This window comes from Aquila chrysaetos, chromosome 12 (genome assembly GCF_900496995.4).
Source record: "Aquila chrysaetos chrysaetos chromosome 12, bAquChr1.4, whole genome shotgun sequence".
Taxonomy (NCBI): domain Eukaryota; kingdom Metazoa; phylum Chordata; class Aves; order Accipitriformes; family Accipitridae; genus Aquila; species Aquila chrysaetos.
Window position 1 is genome coordinate 11,537,229 of NC_044015.1, and position 19,357 is coordinate 11,556,585.

General features: G+C 39.5%; 1 protein-coding gene across 19 annotated transcripts in view; it reads left to right on the forward strand.

The window, feature by feature from the left end:
• RC3H1 (ring finger and CCCH-type domains 1) overlaps nucleotides 1–19,357 on the forward strand; it is a 67,323-nt gene that overhangs the window by 25,202 nt on the left and 22,764 nt on the right. For 12 of the 19 annotated variants that reach the window (XM_041127686.1, XM_041127696.1, XM_041127689.1 and 9 more), the window contains 7 exons: nucleotides 6,211–6,334; nucleotides 7,031–7,270; nucleotides 8,433–8,608; nucleotides 9,453–9,653; nucleotides 11,442–11,574; nucleotides 13,719–13,837; nucleotides 15,875–15,987. In XM_041127686.1, coding sequence (XP_040983620.1) covers nucleotides 6,211–6,334; nucleotides 7,031–7,270; nucleotides 8,433–8,608; nucleotides 9,453–9,653; nucleotides 11,442–11,574; nucleotides 13,719–13,837; nucleotides 15,875–15,987 — 1,106 coding nt within the window. Of the gene's footprint in view, nucleotides 1–6,210; nucleotides 6,408–7,030; nucleotides 7,271–8,432; nucleotides 8,609–9,452; nucleotides 9,654–11,441; nucleotides 11,575–13,718; nucleotides 13,838–15,874; nucleotides 15,988–19,357 lie in introns of those variants that run through there. The other 7 variants (XM_030033073.2, XM_030033076.2, XM_030033077.2 and 4 more) reach the window with 3 other exon arrangements.

The following is a 19,357-nucleotide window of genomic DNA, read 5'->3' on the forward strand; positions in this document are numbered from 1 at the left end:
ATATGAGAAGTTTTAAAAATGAGTTGTGTTTCTGGCTGTGCTAAATGACTCATCCTGCTCTGCAGGAGAGGGTGATGAGACTGTGTGCTTCCATTTCTGTGATATGTGTATGCCACCATCTTTGAAGAGCTTCCAAGCAGTGTGAAATCTGTGGCTGATGCTATAAATAAGTATTGTAATTCTCTTTGTCCCTTATATCTTCTTCCTTCTTCTGTGGAGTTTCTAGAATAGTTCTAGCTGTATCCAAATGTCCATGTTTATGATAAATGTCTTTTTCCTCCTGCATTTTTTTATTGTTTCGTCTGCATTTATTAAGCTTTGTGAGAAGCTGTGCGATAGCTTTAACTTGATCTTTGCCTGAATTAAAATTTCCATAAAAACCAGATCCTCTGGAATGAGATGGAAAATCACCCTGCCTCTGTTACAGGTAATTGAGAATTTTATTCTGGTTTTGCTCGTTAGCCAACCAGAGTTTCCTCATCCATATGTGTGTGAGGTATGAAGAAGCAAGAGTGGCTTATGATAGTATTGTATTTGTCTTGAGAGTGCTCTTAACTCTAGCTTCAGACTTCGAACTAATGACATAATTTTTGTGCTCCTTTTTATATCTTAAATTCTTATGTGATCAAGATTCATAGGACCTTGTTTCATGGCAACCTTAAAGCTGCAAACGCCACCAAAAGAGACAGTATTCCCTTCCCCATCATTTGCCACTCATTTCTGCATGTAAGCTGTTCGCTGCATTCTGATACCTAAACAATAATCAGTGATCTTGGCTGGGTTTTTATTACTGACAAACTTAAGAGAAATTTGCACCACCTCCTCCTCAGCTCCTAATTTCAATGAGCATGTGAATGAAATCACTGTTCAGTATAACTCATCCTCCTTTCTCTTCCCTTTCCCTTCCTAGCACCTGATGTAGTGATTACCAGACCATGGAGTATTAGAAAATAAGTACACTACTTTGCTGTGAAGGACAGGGAAACAGTTGCTATTTTCCACTAGTCTCTCTATGGCCTTTTTTAAAGATCTTTCTACAGAAAAAGGCTTGGTCAAGGCGCCCCCTCCCCCCCCCTCTAAAAATAGTACTGCTTTAGAGAAACTACAGTAATTTTGACCTCTGTCCTGTTAAGAAGGTGGGCTCTCTTTGGAACATACCAACAAAAATGATCTGCAGGCGGCAAGTCAGCGTACAGAGCATGAGTAATCATCACTAACTCTAGTGAAACAAAGTCCATTTTCTTATTCACTTCTTGGTTTAGTTTCAGAAGGGTGTATGTGTCATTAATGTCCCCTAATCTCCAGCAAACGCCTGTACACCTTAACCTGAGTCCATGGAGATGTGTAATACTTTATTCTTAAGTGATAAATTCCAAAAAACAGGTTTCATTTTAGAAGGAAATACAGTACAACACAATTAAAGCTTTTATCTGGGGGGTGAAGAACAATTTGTTCTTTTCCCTTTGGGGAGGCTTCTGAGAAGTTCACACATTTTTAAGTGTTAAGCTCTTTTTTGCTGGAGGCAGAGGAGACCAGGCAGGTTGAAGAAACAAATCTATTCTGCTGTGACTGGTAGCAATGATAGGATTCCAGGGCAAGTCACGTTGGTTGACTTTTGCAAAGGCACAATGGGTGAAATAAGCAGGACTGTGCTTCTGGGAAAAATGTACTAAATTTGTCACACAGTCACCCGGGGAAAGCAGTAACCTATTTCTCCGACAAGAGCATTCTCTCTCTGTGTATGTTTTGTCACTTTAATGGTGAAAAGGGTTGGTTTCTTACTTGAATTACAGGCTGTTTCTCAGTTTTCCCTCTCCCCACCCCTTTCTAAAAATGAAACCTGTTGCCCAGGTTATAGCCACCCTTGATGTGAAAATTGACTGTTGCAGAGACTCAAATTCCTGCTCCCCCACTGTAGTGTGGTACACATCAGCAGTGGTTACACAGTCTGTTCTGGAAGGCAGTGATCAGGCAATTTAGCCCACATGTAGATAAGTTCAGCCACATGAGAGATGGCAGAGGGGAGAAGGGATTGTAAGGGGAAGATGAGAATTATTACTCCTGGGAGAGCTGGAAATAGCTGAGTGCCTAAGCAGGAGCTAAACGTATTGTGAGGGAAGGGAGGCGCAATGGCCTTGAACACAAATCAAAAAGGCATTCATGGGATACCTTGCCTTTTAACCTTCTTGGCTAAAGAAATCCCTTAAGCCAGTTTCTATGGGAATGAGGTTTTGAATTTTAACTATTCAAGCATCCATATATTAGTTACTATATGCAACTATTTTAAACATTCAGCAGGCCAGTGTTTTGAAGGTGCATAATCATGGAGCTGTCATCTAAGCTCTTCCCTCCTGTTGTTTTAACACACGAAACAGCAGTGTGCACGTTCCAAACAGGTGACATTAAGTGGCAAAAATTCCTGTGGTGCTTTAATTTCTTTCATAGTCTCCTGGTGGACATGATAAATATAATTCTAGGCATTAGGCAATGGAATCATGTATATGACGAGCGAACGGGTGGAGTGATCTTAACTCACAGTCCTTTCAAAAGGGGAAGATTACAACTGCAGAGATATTAGCGGCACATATGATATTTTTTTATTGTAACTTTTGGTGAAATGAGGTGCCACAAAAGGGGAATATCTGTGAAGAAGTTGTCCTTAGTGTAGGTGCTTGAGGAACTGAAAACAGTAGGCTTTGGGTTTTGTTTTGCTTTTGGTTGTTTTTGGCAGGAAGCAAATCATCTCTTCTCGGGAAAAGAAAAATGTTGGGAAACAGTTTTCAAACCAGACAAAAAGGGGTTTGGTCTGTTTAACATGTTCTCCTCATTCTGTGCAATTAGATGTCTAATGGTAATTACTGACAACTCAAGCTGACATCCTTCATCAAATTATGCTTAAATCACTAATTCAAAATCACTGCCTGGTATGAGATGATGCTTTAGCATTCTTTTCCGGTCCCCTTCCTCATGCCATCATAACCTGCCTCTTCCCACAGCCATAAGTAGTCATGCTGATGGGCAGCATTCCACTGCTGGGATACTCACAGTCATTGCCAAGGTAGATGCACGCAAAGCGATCACAAATTTAAAGTAATTAAACATCTGAGATTATTTTTCCTGTCTTGTTCTAGTCCCCCTTGGGAGGTGTTTGCTATATTATGTAAATATATTTGCAGTGAAAACTGATAAGGGTGTGGCGAATGGAATATTGAATGAGTACAAAAATAATGAACTCACTCTGCAGGGCATCTATTTTGAGGCACTCAAGGTGTTGTAAACAGAAGTGACCATAGGGTCCTGCGTGCTATTGAAAGGATATTTTGCAAAGGGGAAGTGAAAATGCTTGGGAGTTGAATTATTTCTCAGTTGTCCCTCAGCAATTCCATGACAGAGCCAAAATTACAGTTCAGATCTCCTGTGACTTTTATGAATCATGTCTTTACCATTTTTCTGTTGGTAGATGCTGTTCTTATAATTATTCTAACCCTAAAATATTAAAAAAAGTCTTGGAAGTGCATATAATAGAACCAGCAAAAGGGCAAATTATTTGTAAGTTTTACTGTGAGATGCATCATGAGTGAAGATGAAGTGTGTGTGTGTAGAAATATGTTCTTGTCTCCTGAAGGCTTCTGAAACTACAAAATAAGTGTCTTGTTTTATTTTTCAGTACTACACTTGCTCCAGCTTAAGGTGAAAGTTAAACTCTGAAGTCTTTTGGGCTCATTTTGCAAACAGTACAGTTGTGCAAAGGTTTTAGATTTTTTTTTTTACACTGAAGCTTCCCTTGCAAAGAGAAGAAATGGGAATGATATGCAGATACACAGTGATGAATAGCTTGATTAACTCTTGGAAGTTTTTCTATGCCAGCTTTTTCCTGGGGTGAAGCTTTCTCTTAGTTGCCTAGACAGTCCTTGTGACTCGCTGGTGGAGTTGTGCTGTGTATGGCATTCCAAACCACTGCTGTGAATGTGTGCTAAACCTACCTTAATTCAAGATTGAAATCCAGGGCTGAATATGGCTTCCTGTCCCACGTCTGTTCCAAGCCCTCTTTGTCTGCTGGGTGTTGCAACGTTGTAGTTGTATGTCAGGTTGTCGCCAGTGCCAGATAGAATGCTTGCAGGAGTAAATAGGAATTTGCACAAAATATATTACAGCACTAAATAGGGCAGAGACTGTGTAGTCTCTCTGTCTTCACACAAATGCATGAGATGCACGTTGTTTGATCAATAAGCCAGTTCTGCTTGTATAACTTCCCAGACAGAAGCAGACTGCTAAAATGACAGTGGCCTTGAAAAAGAGGTGGAGTATTCTGTTAACATGAAAGCAAATATTTAAGGTGTTGGGATTTGGGAAACAAATATTAAGAAACCAGTCCAGCTGAGGCTGTTGCAACAGTTATGGCTGACCACTGTAAGATATAATTGCAAAAGCTCCTTTTGCTGAAAGCTTTCTTGCTTACAGACAAAAACCCAAAAACCAAACCAAACCAAAAAACAAACCACCCCAAACAAACACCACCCCATCCCTGAAATTAAAACCAAAAAAATCCCAAAACTTTGCAAGTTACCTGCAGTCTGTGAAAAGCATCCAGGCTAACTTTGCTGTCTTGGTGTGATTAAACTTAGTTTTGTTTTTCCCTTTAATAGGAGTAAAAGGGGTGGTGTCAGATCCAGGCTATCTTGATGATGTTAGTTTTGGGGTGGTGTCAACTTTCTTAAGTGCAGCTGATATGCTACATTTGGAGACTTTTTTTGTCACCTGCTGTAAAAGCAAGAGTTATGTAGCTAGTAACTTTTTATTTTGCAACGCGTGTCAAATGAGCAACTTCGCATGCATAGTTGTCTAAACCTGTAGAAGTGCGATCAAATGATTGAAACAGATTACTTTCTATTAAAATTGATAGGAAAGCTCCTGTCCACATTGGTGGTGGCAACCATATATGTATCTGTATGTGCGTATGTATATATTGTATATATTCACTGCTTTTATTTGTCACTGCCATTGTATTACTACTCTTTACATGGCTGGGTTGCATGTGAAGGTTAGTGGGTTTGTAGCTGTCTTTAACTCAAGCATTAAAGGCTTGTGCTTTTAGATTGAGGGCCTGGGTTGTCCCTGTAAGCAGCTATGTGGGATTAGCATGCTGTTACTGCCAGTGGGATAGTGATTGACTTGGAAATAGAAGTTGAAGTCTGAGATCTGTTTGCACTTCAATAGCATATGCAAAAAGTGCTTGTGTTTAGTATTCTGAGAAATTCCAGTTCTCTATACTATCATATATTAAGTTGATTGCTGAATAGTGACGTTGAGAAACATTAGTACAGTGCTATACTGCACCCTTAAATTTGTTGAAAGCTTTAAGAATTTAACTGGAGGAAACAAAAAACAAAATTATAAATTTGGGGGGAGGTGTGGTCCAATATCTCTTTGAAAAATCCTCATTTCTGGTGAATGCCTGGATGAAGAAATAAATGCCACAACCAAAAAAAACCCAAAAAAACACCGAGAAAACCAACAAAACAAACCCTGAGAATGTGACTGGCCTGTGTTGTCAGATTAATACTTGCAGGGTGTGTTCATATGCACTGTGTAGGATAACTTGGTCTTGCTGCTTGATAATTGGGTCTAGTCAGAATATGTTCCAAGGGTGACTTAGTATATTTGCTGCTAAGTCTTTCTCCCACTAATCCAAGTAGCTCCGATCACTTATCCCTGGATGATTTTAGAGCTGTGAGGCTCTAGATATGAATCTGTACTTACCTGCAAACCAGGTTTCATCTGATTTGTTCTGATGGTTTTTTTTTTTGTTGTTTTTTGTTTTTTGTTTTTTTTTGCCAGCCAGCTTTGGGCATGTCTCAATATGTGTGTTATTTCAGCCAAAGTTTTATAGTTATAAGAAATGCTATGTCTGTCTTGTAATATTTTTTTGTCACGGCATAAGTCTTCTGCTTCTAGTTTCTGTCAGCCACCAAATAAAAGAAGTCTGCTAACCATAAATTCTTTAGATTTTTTGTCTTCATTTTTGCTGATTTTTTTTAAAATGATATTTGTTCATTAAACAAGCTGAAAAATGCTTACTAATATAGAAAACACAGAAGGGGAACAAAACAGGAAATGCTTGATAGTAACAAACTTGGTGTGGTGTTTGTAAGCATGACTGCCACTTATTTATGCATATTCATCATAGATGTACATGTCATCTCCTTTCAGGTTCCTGAGCAGCAGCCAATTACTTTATGTAGTGGAGCTGAAGATACCAAGCATTATGAGGAGGGCAAGAAATGTGTGGAAGAATTAGCGTTGTACCTCAAACCACTCAGCAGCGCGAGAGGTAATTCCTGCATTGTTTCCTTTGAAAATGAAAGCTGGACACAAATAAGATGCAAAACAAACTATCCAAATGACTAGTTAGTCTGCTTGAAAAATGGATGTAGACCTTGTTTAGAAACAAATTGAGAAACAAAGTGGCTCCTGGCACATTTGTGAATCACAGGTTTTGCACATAATTAAACATCACCCAAACAGTTTTGAACTCAGGCAAGTTTGGTTTGGCTAGGCCAAATCAGCAGAGATATCAGATGTAGATAAAAACCCCCTAAATGTCCTGTGAAAACAGACAAATGTCAAAGGTGGCAGTGATCGCTGAAGCCCATGAATAAGGGAAGGACTGCAGTAGGATCCTACCCTTGAGGAGATACCTTGGGAAATCTGTATGGGAGGGTGCAGGACAGACTTCCAACATGAGGAGAGAATTCATTAGAGGTTCCACCTTCTTAGAGAGCCAAATCAGTCAATCACAAGACTTAAACCTGTGGGAAAGCTGACTCCCAGGAACTGTTTGCTTTTAATGCTGAGTAAAACAAACTGACAAAAATGAACTTCTGATATGCCTTCTCTAGTGTTCTGTTTAACAAAGTGAACATCAGGAGAACTAGGTTTGCCCTTCTACAGTACAGTGGTTGAAGGCTGGCACAAGAAGAGGAGATATGAGGTAGTTTATTTTTTTTTTCTGCTTCGCTTTGTCTTGAAGGTGTGGGTCTTAACAGTACTACTCAGAGTGTGCTAAGTCGTCCCATGCAAAGGAAACTTGTGACATTAGTTCATTGCCAGCTAGTGGAGGAAGAAGGGCGGATCAGAGCCATGCGTGCAGCACGGTCGCTTGGTGAAAGAACAGTCACAGAGCTCATTCTTCAGCATCAAAATCCTCAGCAACTCTCTTCCAACCTCTGGGCTGCAGTGAGAGCTAGAGGGTGCCAGTTCCTTGGACCAGGTAGGTTGTATCACAGTACTACTTCTACACAGAAGAAATTTAGAATTGAGGAGAATTGATAAATGGGTGTCACATTACCTCAGTGATTTTTATTACGCAGTGGCTTAATTTCTTAGTAGTAGGTCTTCAGAATTAATGATCTATCTCTTGGGCTGCTGTCATGGACTTTCTTGTATTTCTAGTGCTTTTGCAAGTCTTCTATAAAATTCAGAATAATGTGTGTCCTTTTGTTCTTGTGATAAGATAGAATGGGAAGTAGTTTCTCGCTTGCTATTCTTTGAAGAAGTAAGACCCTTCTAGAAAAAAATAAGGTTACTAGAAGTGACTGGACATGGCTGCTTTTTCTCTGGGGTAATAAACATGAAAAACAGTTGTGGGGAGAGATTTGTTACATTTGGGGTGTGTGTGTACGCATTTTTAAAAAGTTACGTACTTAGAAACTAAATTCCTTTTCATAGAATACTAAAACAAATTAATTTTGTTTAAAAAATAATTAATGAAGTCTTGTTACTGAAAATGTAGACATGGCTTGTTGAGGACCATTAAAAATAATGCCTTGAAATATAAAACCAATTTCTTCAAATAAAGGAAAAAATAAAGAAGCTTTTCCTCACTGAAACAAATGAAGGAAGACTAACTTTGGGATGCTAACTTTTGCACCACTGCAGGGAAGAGAGAGGCTTGTTGCCTAGCAAAATATGTGGTGCTACAGCACCTAATTTATTTGTGTGCACACTAGTTGCTCTTTTACCTGCATGGGAACAACCTTGCCTTCCCGCAGCCTGTCAGCTTTTTCTGCTGGGATAGGTGTGGGATGTAGATAATACACTTTGAAAACTCTTATATTAATAATCAAGAGACGTATAGATGGGAACAAAGAAGTCTTCCTATCATCTGATACCCAAAATAGAAATAACAACAACAACAACAACAATAATAAAAACATTAAAAAGTCTGGGAATCTGGAAGTGTTCTTTCCCTCTTCTCCCACCCTTCTTGCTCAGCTCCCTTTCCTGTTGGTGGGTTTGTGTGTGTGTGTTGGAGTGGGTTTGTAGCTGGTCTCCCACTTGTAGGGAAATAAGAATGCAGAAATCTTTCTTCGTCTTCTCTCATCCTTTGTCTCTTTTCTTCACATTTCACCCCCCCCCCCCCCCCCCCCCAGCAATGCAAGAGGAGGCTTTAAAGCTGGTTCTACTGGCGCTGGAAGATGGATCTGCTTTGTCACGAAAGGTTTTGGTTCTTTTTGTGGTTCAGAGGCTGGAGCCGCGATTTCCTCAGGCTTCTAAAACTAGCATTGGGCATGTTGTCCAGCTTCTTTACAGAGCCTCATGCTTCAAGGTATGAAGAAGATTCTGCTTGGAGATTTCATAATGTTATGAAAACTATTGTTTTTCACTTTCAATTTTAATTGCCCTGTAACATTAGATGTGCCTAAAGATGTGTAGTTATAGAAAGTATTACTCATTAAGTCCCATGTGTTTGGAGAGTTCTTTGCTGTACAGCTATGATGGCAATGTAGGCTGAAATTGCAACTTTAAGCTGTAAAGCTAGGTTTGACTCTGTCCAGGTTTAATAGATGCACAGTAGCAAAACCTGTATGTAAGGCAGCATAACTTACCTCCTTAGAAGAGGCTTAAAGCTGGAAAATCCTCAGTTCTGTTAATTGGGTGGTGTTGTGGTTAGAAACAAAGAAATATGAAGCTCTTGGATATCAAAGTTGTATAAAGAGAACTTAAGCTGCTTATTGTGTTTTAGACTATTTAATGGCCCATTCCTAGGTGCTCAACTTAAATATCATTCACTTTTGCTAAATGAGGAGAAAAATGCTTTGTTGTTGCTAATTGTACCCTCAAACAAAATTCTGCAATACAAACAAAATACCTTGATTGGAGGAATAAGGTGTGGATGCTGTGAAGTCATTTAGGAAGTGTGACACTTTCACCAATACCTGGATCAGAGTCTGGAACAGAGTGAATTCTGTTTGTTATCTATTTCATAGAGGTTCCACTTTATCAAGAGTGTGTTATTTTAGTAGGAACTAGTGTTCAATGCATAGTGTCATAGTTCAGTTTAGTTTGGGAGGAAGAATTTAGTTGCTGATTCAAGATATCACTTGCCCTGGACTTCACATAATCTCTGGCTTATCCTGCTTAATTGTATTTGACTTGTTTCTCCCCACTAGGTGACAAAGCGAGATGAGGATTCCTCCCTCATGCAACTGAAGGAGGAATTTCGGACTTACGAAGCTTTGAGAAGGGAACATGATTCCCAGATAGTTCAAATAGCTATGGAAGCAGGTTTACGCATTGCACCAGATCAGTGGTCCTCACTGTTATACGGAGACCAGTCTCACAAATCCCACATGCAGTCTATCATTGACAAGGTAAAGCCAGCTAAAATCAGCCCAATCTATCTTGTTTGCAACTCTAGTAGATTTAAATGCTTGTAGCATGAATTTACAAATTGTGCCCGTGTATACTCACCTTACCCATTAATCGTTTGCCCTGTTATTTCAAAACCCATTATGGCCTAAATAATTAGAATATCTATTTGTAACCTAATGAATCTTGCTCCCTCTGCCATCCTGCCATCTCTTTCTACAGATGGGAAGCCACAAAGGTCAGCTACACAGTCGGGATGTGTCCTTTCTGAACAGCTGATAACTGCCAATGTAGTAACAGAGGTTAATGGTTCATGTTTCCAGGCAGGAAGTTAGTGTATAAGTTGGGAAAAAAAAAAAAAAAAAAACAAAACAACAGTCCCCTACTCTATACCTGAAGTAAGAAAGAGAGATGGAAGCACATTTCTTAAATAAAATTACTTGACCTCTGGAAGTGCCCAGATCTCCCTTTGTTTAGAGGGAACATAGGATAAATGGGCTTTTAAATTAGGGGACTCACATGTAAGTGCCTAAATTAAGTGGGAAGAACTGAACCTTGTAAAATGATTACAGAATCTGTGAAACAATTGCTTTGGCCTGCTGTGCAGAAGGATTAGCTTTAAGATCAGTCTGCTGTGTATTTATGCCTTTGCCCACCTTTTCAGGTGTCCTACCAGACATCTCCTGAAGGATCTAGGTAGAATTAAAGGATTTAAAATACTGAAATTGTGTGACATTAGTAAATGGAACGTTGCTAGCTATCTTTGTCCTTCAACCATCTTGCTCTTTATTGTCTGCTCTACTCAGTTCAAAGCACAATGCAAACCTGTTGGTTTGGGGATTGGAGATACTAGGGTCTTCAGAAATCTAAATTAAATGGTTTCTAATATTCTATATTTTTTTCTGGGTGCCAGCACAGCACAACACAGAGAAGAAATCGGTTACGGTGCTAGAAATAATACCAGCCTTTTTTTTTTTTTTTTTTTTTTTTGTGTGTGTCTATTTAAAGCTGTATTTTAACCTGCAATGTCAAAGAATTGTGCATTCTTAATGCCAGAGAAGGAATGTAATAGAAGGTGCTGACTGAAATGGGCTTGTGTGAAAAACATTTTACTCCAGCTTTGGAAGTGGTGTGGTTTAACCCCTGTTGGCAACTAAGCACCATGCAGCCGCTTGTTCACTCCCCCTCCCACCCAGTGGGATGGGGGAGAGAATCAGAGGGGAAAAAAGTAAAACTCATGGGTTGAGATAAGAACAGTTCAATAGGACAGAAAGGAAGAAAATAATAATGATAGTAACAATAAAAGAATTGGAATATACAAAGCAAGTGATGCACAATGCAATTGCTCACCACTTGCTGACCGATGCCCAGTTAGTCCCTGAGCAGTGATCTGCTTCCCCCTGCCCCCACCAACTCCTCCCAGTTTATATACTGGGCATGTTGTCACATGGTATGGAATATCCCTTTGGGCAGTTTGGGTCAGTTGTCCTGGCTGTGTCCCCTCACAACTTTTTGTGCCCCTCCAGCCTTCTTGCTGGCTAGGCATGAGATGCTGAAAAATCCTTGACCTAGTTGTTGCGAAGTAGTGTTTATACTAAAATATCAGTGTGTTATCAACACTCTTCTTATCCTAAATCCAAAACATAACACTATACCAGCTACTAGAAAGAAAATTCTATCCCAGCTGAAACCAGGACGGGAGGACAGCTCTTGTGAGCTTGTGGAGCAGCCTTCAGAAACCATGAGGAGTGCTTTGCCTGTAGAAAGTTAATTATTATAATTTTTTGAAGTTGCAGACCCCAGCCTCATTTGCACAGAGTGTTCAGGAATTAACTATTGCTCTTCAGAGGACTGGAGATCCAGCTAACCTGAATCGTCTTCGACCTCACTTAGAGCTGCTGGCAAATATTGATCCCAGTCCAGGTAAGTCTAGATGTTTTACAAAACCCTTTGACTTAAGTTTAGCAAGAGGAGCTTAACACTGTTGAAGGATTGAAAGCTGTTCATCAAGTGGAAGGAAACATCCTCTAACTCATAAACTTAAGATTCTTGAGTGTTATTCATAACCAGCCTGTGAACAGCAGTAATCTGTGTGAGGAGCTGAACTATTCTGAAGCTAGAATAGATTCAAAAGTATGGCAGGAATAATTCACCACTTCTCTGAAAGGAGCTTCCTTGTTTGACAGCACTAGATGAGCATGGGTGAGGATGTTGAATACGTACAATCTTGTGAGGTTACATGATGTGTACTTGATATTGGGCGGTGCCAACTGGAGGGAGTGGCAGGAGTCTTAGCTTCCTCCTTTTCCCTTTTTTAGTACACATGCTGCTATTTGAAACCAGATTTGCAAAGCAACAAGAAGATCGATAGAACCACTGTGCTTAATGCAGAGCCTTAGCTGTCACTCTGAGATACCTTTTTCTCTCCAGTTCTTTACCAGAGCAAATAATCTGTTTACAAATGAGGGGAAGTCTTCAAGAAAACATCAGATTAAGGACTTCCATTAATTTACCTAAAAATTGTATGTCTTTTTCTTTGCTCTAGAAATTCTCTGTATTAGTTTTTGATCTGAGGTCTCCAGACATTGCACTGAGAAGACTCTGTTAAAGGCAGCTTAAAATTATGAGGCATCTTCTGTGTAAACAATTTTGGATTCCAAAGTAGAATTTTGATAGATTGAATAGACAGAAGCTGGGCAAAAATCAGTCTAGACAAGAAAGATTTGTTATCCTAGGGAATTTAGTATTTTTCTTGTTACTGTGTAATTCTGCAAAGGTGTGTGTGAAAGACAGTATGGGAAGGGGAGGTTAGTTGGGAAGAATGTAACTGGGAAATAAAATCTAAGCTGTTGAGAGAGGAGAGAAACATGGAAATTGTTGAAAGTCAGCAGCACTGTGAGGATGGACCACCTGAGGGAGGAGGGAAGGGACAGAATGGTGAGTGCTGTGGCTGAAGTTTTATTTTATACCCATTAGTATTTGTAAAATCAATATCAAAATAGTGTGAAGGCCTAAACTATGACTTCATGAGATGAGCAGTTGTAGTTCTTAGTTTCTGTTTGTTTAAACAAATAAACTTACCTTTCAAATGAGAACCAGTTGTACTTTACAGTTAAAGGAGATGTAGTGCTTTCTTCCCAAATCTTTCATGCTCTAACAAGTCAGGGACGAAACTGTGCATACTGCAAATTTGTTAGCCAAAGACTGATACAGAAAGTAGAATCACTAATAGCCTCACTCAGTTTCAGTAGGCGAGTCTGATCTTGATGTTTTTCTTCTGTGCTGTTGAGTTGCTTCCCTGCTGTTCTGTAGGTACATTGAAGTTTGTCTGGAAAAATTTAGTCCTTGTGAGCAGAATAGAATGTAGTTGCACTAAAGATCTTGAAAGGCACTTTGAGGTCCTGTGTTTTGCAGCAGAGTGTGTAGGCATGTGGTGGTAGTGTCATCTGCTGGAACAGATGAAATGATTAGTAAAGTAAGTTGGCTAGAAAAAACAAGTGCCCCTATAGAATTAAGACTACCATTTATTCACACTGCTGCGTGTTAGATGGTGGTCTGATACTTAGATTTGCCTTGTGACATTTTTGCATGTGAGAAATATCAATTTCTGTTGCTGTTCAGTGACTGTGCCTGAGTGATCTAGCCCAGTGATGATGGTATTTGTACAGAATGGTTTTTACCTGCAGGAGGCTGAGTGTGAAGAGGATTTTCAGCCCAATTTTTTTCATTGTCTACAGTTTGTACAATGTGTTTACTCTGGAGTTCTTGTGGGATATGAAAGTTTTGGCAAAAGGAAATAATTTGACATGCTAATGATAGTCTTGCTGGCTAATTTGGTATTTTGTGTGGTACAATCTTGAGTCTATAGGTAGCTTTATTCTTTATGTGGTACATATATCTGAATTAAGGTGCTGAACGCTGTCATTTATCTAACAACACATGTTTCCAATAAAATCTTTTTGGTTGTCTACTGAAGTTTTGTGATACTGATGGTTTCTTTGTACCTGGCTTTGGAAAATCCTTCTGATTTTTCTTTTTATATTCTCTGTTTGCTGTCAATGCACTAGATGCTCCACCTCCGACGTGGGAACAACTGGAAAATGGACTAGTTGCTGTGAGGACTGTGGTTCATGGCTTAGTTGATTATATCCAGAATCACAGCAAGAAAGGAACAGATCAGCAACAGGTAAAAGCTAAATCATTTAGGAAATACTCACCCCTAAATTTTATTGGCTGTATCTAATAGTAGAAGTTTACTAATGTCATCTGGGGAGATTTGGTTTGACGGGGAGCTGATTAAAAACATCACTGCTGAGTCATATTTATAAAAAAAAAAAAAAAAAAAAACCAAACAAGAAAGGAAAAAACTCAAACCAACACAACCTCTTCCTCTACCCACCCACCACCTCCCCCCCCATGCCCCCTGCCACCCCATACATGTTGTGTTAATTTGCACAGCTCACTAGGATGGAAAGAAAACAGTCTGATCCAGCTGCAAGCTTAGGGAAATGAATAAACAACCCTCCTGACTAGAGGGTGCAGAAGAGAAGCTGGGATGCCTAGCACTATGATCTCTGGGAATTTTCTTGGGTTAGTTTTAATGTGACATGTTTCAGCCAGATGGCTGTGTTAATGGAATTATTCTTATACCTGTGCTTATGGTCAGTGAAGTTAAAAGGTTTGGGAAGACTTCATATAAAGGTGTGAATCCCAGTTCCTGAAACAAAATTTTTTATTTAGGAAATGAAATGGTGTTGCCAAATATATTAACTTATCTCATAGTTATCTTATCACATGTTCCTTTGATCTCATTTCGTTGTGTAGCTAAGTTGATATAAATGCTAGCTGCTGCTGAAAGACAGAGCTGCCTGTCACACATTCCCACTCCCTCTCTTGCTTTGGCACTCATCCTCTTGGAGAGCTGGTTCGGGGAGCTGAACAAGTAGAAAGATTATGTGTGCCAAAAAAGAAAAGAGGCAAGATTAGAGTGAATTACTTTTGCTGGTTTACCTTTTTCCATTCACTGGGATGCCTAACAAGCACTGTTGCCAGCAAAAGGAAAAGCAGTAGGAATACACAAGTGGAAATCAGGGTGGGAAAAACAGTGAGGGTTTTTGTTCTGGTGAGACCATTGCCTAGACCCGGTACATGCTGTGCCACTTGGAAGGGAACCCGAAGCCTCCCAAGTGGGAACGGGGACATCTGCTGAGTATTGGCCAGAGTTTTGCTGGCTGGCAGCAGTGGCCAGCAGAATGCTGTGTAGCTTATGTACGCGCTGCTTAAGTCCTTTTTTCACTACAGTAGATGGCAAGGCAAAAAAAAAAATTCAAAACAGTTTGCGAATGGCTTCTTAGGGATTTACATCTTTTAGCTGAGTTTCTCAGAAAGCAAGAATTCACTTTTACAGACCTTTTCCTCGGTGGGAAGCCTGATTAGGGTATTTCTGCCTCTGATTTAATTCTGCCATAAAAACTGTAGGAACTTAAGTGTCTTTGAGACCACCTCTAGCCTGTCGAAATTTGTTTGGAGAGACTGGCAAATGGGCATACATGCAGACAGCAAGATCGCAGTAAGTCATTGTTTCTTGGGAAACTTAACTAAAAAAACAGAGGACAGCCCATACCCTGCTGATCTGTGTAGGAGTAAGATTGCATCTTCAACTATTGGCAGAAATAATTGTCGTAGATAGTGAAGAGATTTTTAGTCCAAAGAAGCAGGATAAAAGGGAACTTGATGAAATTTAATTCTCATAGAGATCAAAGGGATACTCAAGTGCCATTTTGAGCTAACAGAAAGCAAGGGAAAAGTAACTGACTAAATTGTATTTATTTTCAATCTACCACAAAGCTTGATGAATATTTGGCAATTTCTGATCAAGCATGGTAATTTTTTTCAGCCTGTATCAGTTTTGTCCACTTAACTGTGTCCTGAAACATACAGCTGTATTCCGATCAAGCTCCAGTAAGGGATTTGAATAAAAATGTTTAAAAAACCTATTAGTGACTTAATTGTCTAAATATCTACTCTTGAATTTTAGTTCTGTTGAAGAACCAAATATGAATACTGCTCCAGTCATTTATTTTATATTAGGTACTTCTGGAGCATTTAAATTGAAGGAATTCCTAACAGTCAAACATCAGGCCTTTAATAAGAGGATGTGTTCAGCTCTTATTTAAGTGCACTTATATTCAGGTATCTCACCTGGTTTCTTTAACCTTGTCAGCCTCCTCAGCACAGCAAGTACAAGACATACATGTGCCGAGACATGAAACAGAGAGGAGGATGCCCCCGAGGGGCCAGCTGCACCTTTGCACATTCACAGGAGGAGCTAGAAAAGTAAGTGTACCTCTTACAGTAGAAATCAGTCCAATCTCTGTTTCATCTTATGATAAATAACTCTTATGTATATCTAGGAATGGAGAGAGGAGGCATAACTTGTCAGCTACATTAGCAAGAAATAATGTGAAAAACTTGTAACAGTCATCTCTTAAGTTTTGGAACTGTTCATTCCTAAATATAGGATGTTCTGCTTTGTTCAGCAGTAATGCAGCTCTGAAAGTTTGATCCTTACACAAGTGTTATTTGAGATTTTGGAGGTGGGCTGTTTTTCTTATTTCTTAAGTGTGACTAAACATGCTGTTTGACTGTATCCATTATGGTTGTTTGTTTGTGTGTATTTCTCATCTTGCCTTTATCTTCAGGTGGGAGAAGTAGGTTGCTGGCACGTTTCCAGACGTATGGGTTCTCTTGTTCTTCTGTGCTGCTAGGGCTATCCAGAGAGCTAAAAACGAGCATCGCAAATTTTCTTTCTACAACAGTTATTCTTTGAAACTTTTTGACAGGTTGCACACGCAGTAACCTGGAAGTGGTTAAAGCTATTGTTGCAGAGTTAAAAAATGGTGGTTTTATGAAGTCTGCAGTAAATAAGCTACATTCATTACAGATTTAGAAGGGGCACGCAGTTATCCAAGAACAAGCTGCTGCTGTTCTGAAGGTTGTTTTAATACTTTTTTTTTAAGTAAAACAGGTTATCTAGGAGTTAAAAGAAACAAACACAATGTATTTTGTGGAGTATATATAACTTGTTACTTGGTTTTTGGGCTAAAATAATTCACGTCTTTCAAAGAAAATATGCTTTTTTTTTTTTTTTTTTAATCCTAAGAAAACTCCAAAGATTTGGAAATGGTATCCTGTCTTTTTTTTTTTTTCTTCCCATCCCCCCCTTGAAACTTGAAGCATTGATATGGCAGTTCATTGGCTCTATAGCTGGCATGCAGTGCATAGGCAAATGGGAAGAAAAAAAAGAGCACAGCACATGGTGTTAGAATGACAAAGGCAGTTATTCAAATGAACAGAGAATAGGACTTTGATACTTGTGTTCTGCAGAAACAGTTGGGATTTTCCCCCTTTTGTCATGGTGTTAAGAAAATGGAGATTGGTAGTGCTGGTTTGGATGCTTAACAAGGGTGTCGAGTCAGTATTAGTACCTCTGAACTAGTTGTACGTATCAGGAAGGACTGTCAGCATTGCAGGTGGAAGAGGTTTATTTTATCTAGACTGGCTTGTATGCCTTAGTAATAATGTTCTGGAGGGGTGAAGTGAATGCTTGTTCTGTTTCAGGTTGCAGTGTTTTCTGTAGGTGGGTGGGGAGCTTTGAGTTCCAATTCTTCCTTGTACCTTTTAGCTTTGCTTAATTCCTTTTGAGTAGATACTGCATTAGTGTTCCTCCTTTTAAAAATGTTTAGTATGAATAATACGCATTTCTGTTGCTGTGTAGTTCCTGTATCTCTGTACCTTTAAGTTTGCAGGGAGGTTATGGGGAAGTATGTGGTAGTGCCTTAGATAGCAAATTATAATCTAGACTTGCTTAAACAGCAGCTGATTCCCCTCTTGGCAAGGGACAAAGATCCTGTGTGCATAGGCAAGTATTAAACTTTTTTAGATCATTTTTGTCTTGCGCGTGTGGAGACTGCAACAAAAATTCATAAATTTGTTCAGAAAAGTCCAGAGGGCAACACTGCGCAACATTTATTCTTTCTAAGCATTTTATCGTGGAGGGTGCTATATAAACTCTTCCTGTCACCTTTGATTGAATGGGTGTCAATACACATGCACCTGTCTCTTGAGCGTACTGTTGTGTTCTAGATGAATGGGCAGGCATGGCCAGTCCTCCTCATCTTGCAAGTTGTGTGTGGGCCTTCAGAGAGTCAGGAGCCATCAGACACTGCACCTCTCAGAGACCTGATGAGAGGCAGATGTCCAGAAGTAATTGGCAGGCAGAACATGGCAGTGGTTTCCCAACATCCTGTTGCTGCTTTGCAGGGAGAAACTGGTTTGGGTATTGAGCGGGATGCCAAAGGAAAGCCGTAAGTTCAGCCTGGGGAGCTCACTTCCGCCTGCCGCTATGTGTCCAGCTGACTTGCATGGCTGATACGAGATGCCAGAAGGACTTCTGAGCAGCATATGTTTAGAAAGCTCTAGTCTGTCCTTACTCAAGTGCTGCTACTGTGGTGATAGCCTGGTTTGCTTACTCCCTTTTAATGTATTCTGAATGATGCCCACTGTCAACACTATGTAGCTTGAATTTATAGTTGGATTATGTGGGTAAAGATTAATACAGCCAGGAAATTGGGGTGTTGATGGTGAGTTAGGAAGGTGGCTAGAAGATAGTCAATGAACTCTTACAGATGAACAGCTCCAATCTGTATAGCAAGATTACACTTTGTCTGACTCTATACTCCGTCACATCTAAGAAACAAAACAACAACAAAAACCCACAACAACCACCTTTTTGCCTCTGTTGCATTGTTGTTAATGCTGTGCATGTGGGCAAACATAAAGGTTATCTGAAGATTGAGTAACAGGGTATAACTGCCCCCCCTTTTCTATTTTCTACAGTAGTGTGTGTACCTTCCTAATTGTATTGCTTTGCATGTTAGATAGGATGCAAAAGTGTTGGCTTCAACCCTGTTGAAACCTTCCTGCATAGGAAATGGACTCTTACTCCACAGCATAAACAGCGGGAGTACTCAGGCCTACAAATATGCCCTCCCACTTGCATTCTGGCATCTAAACTAGTGGCAGGATGCTTATTGGAGTACCTTCAACTCTGGAATTTGCTCTCTTCATTGGTCCAATACCATCAGTCTGCTGATTTTTGTGGAACGTTAGTTAAAAGGCTCATGTTTGTTCAGACATATCAGAAGTAGTTAGACTTTTGGAATTACAGTGTGTTCATAGAGGTTTTTATCTCTGCAATCACTTAATTTATCAAACAATGCAAATGGTGTAAGCTGCATATTGGTATAGTAACATAAATCTTAAATTCTGCTTTAAAAGATAGCACATGGCAATAAAAGCTTGACTAGGCTGCTTGTTGGACAAATGGTGCAAAAGGGTATTTGTTCATTTTTTGTCACTTTAATTTTCTGCTGTTAGTTTCTTCTCTGAATAAAATAGACTTGAATAGTCTGTGATTCTTATTCTGAAGCTTACTGAATACTGTAGGTTGTATTTTATGTGATGTTTGGTTTTGGTTTTCTTTTGTACAGTTGAAATGCATATATGTACAGGAAGTAAGATTTTAAACTTGCTGTGTGAAGTTTAGCTGCAAATTCTTGGTGTACTTGTCATTAAAAATTCATCCTTGTTCTTCTGATTGAAACTGCTATTACCAGTTCAAATAGCAGTGAAGTTGTCTAACAGA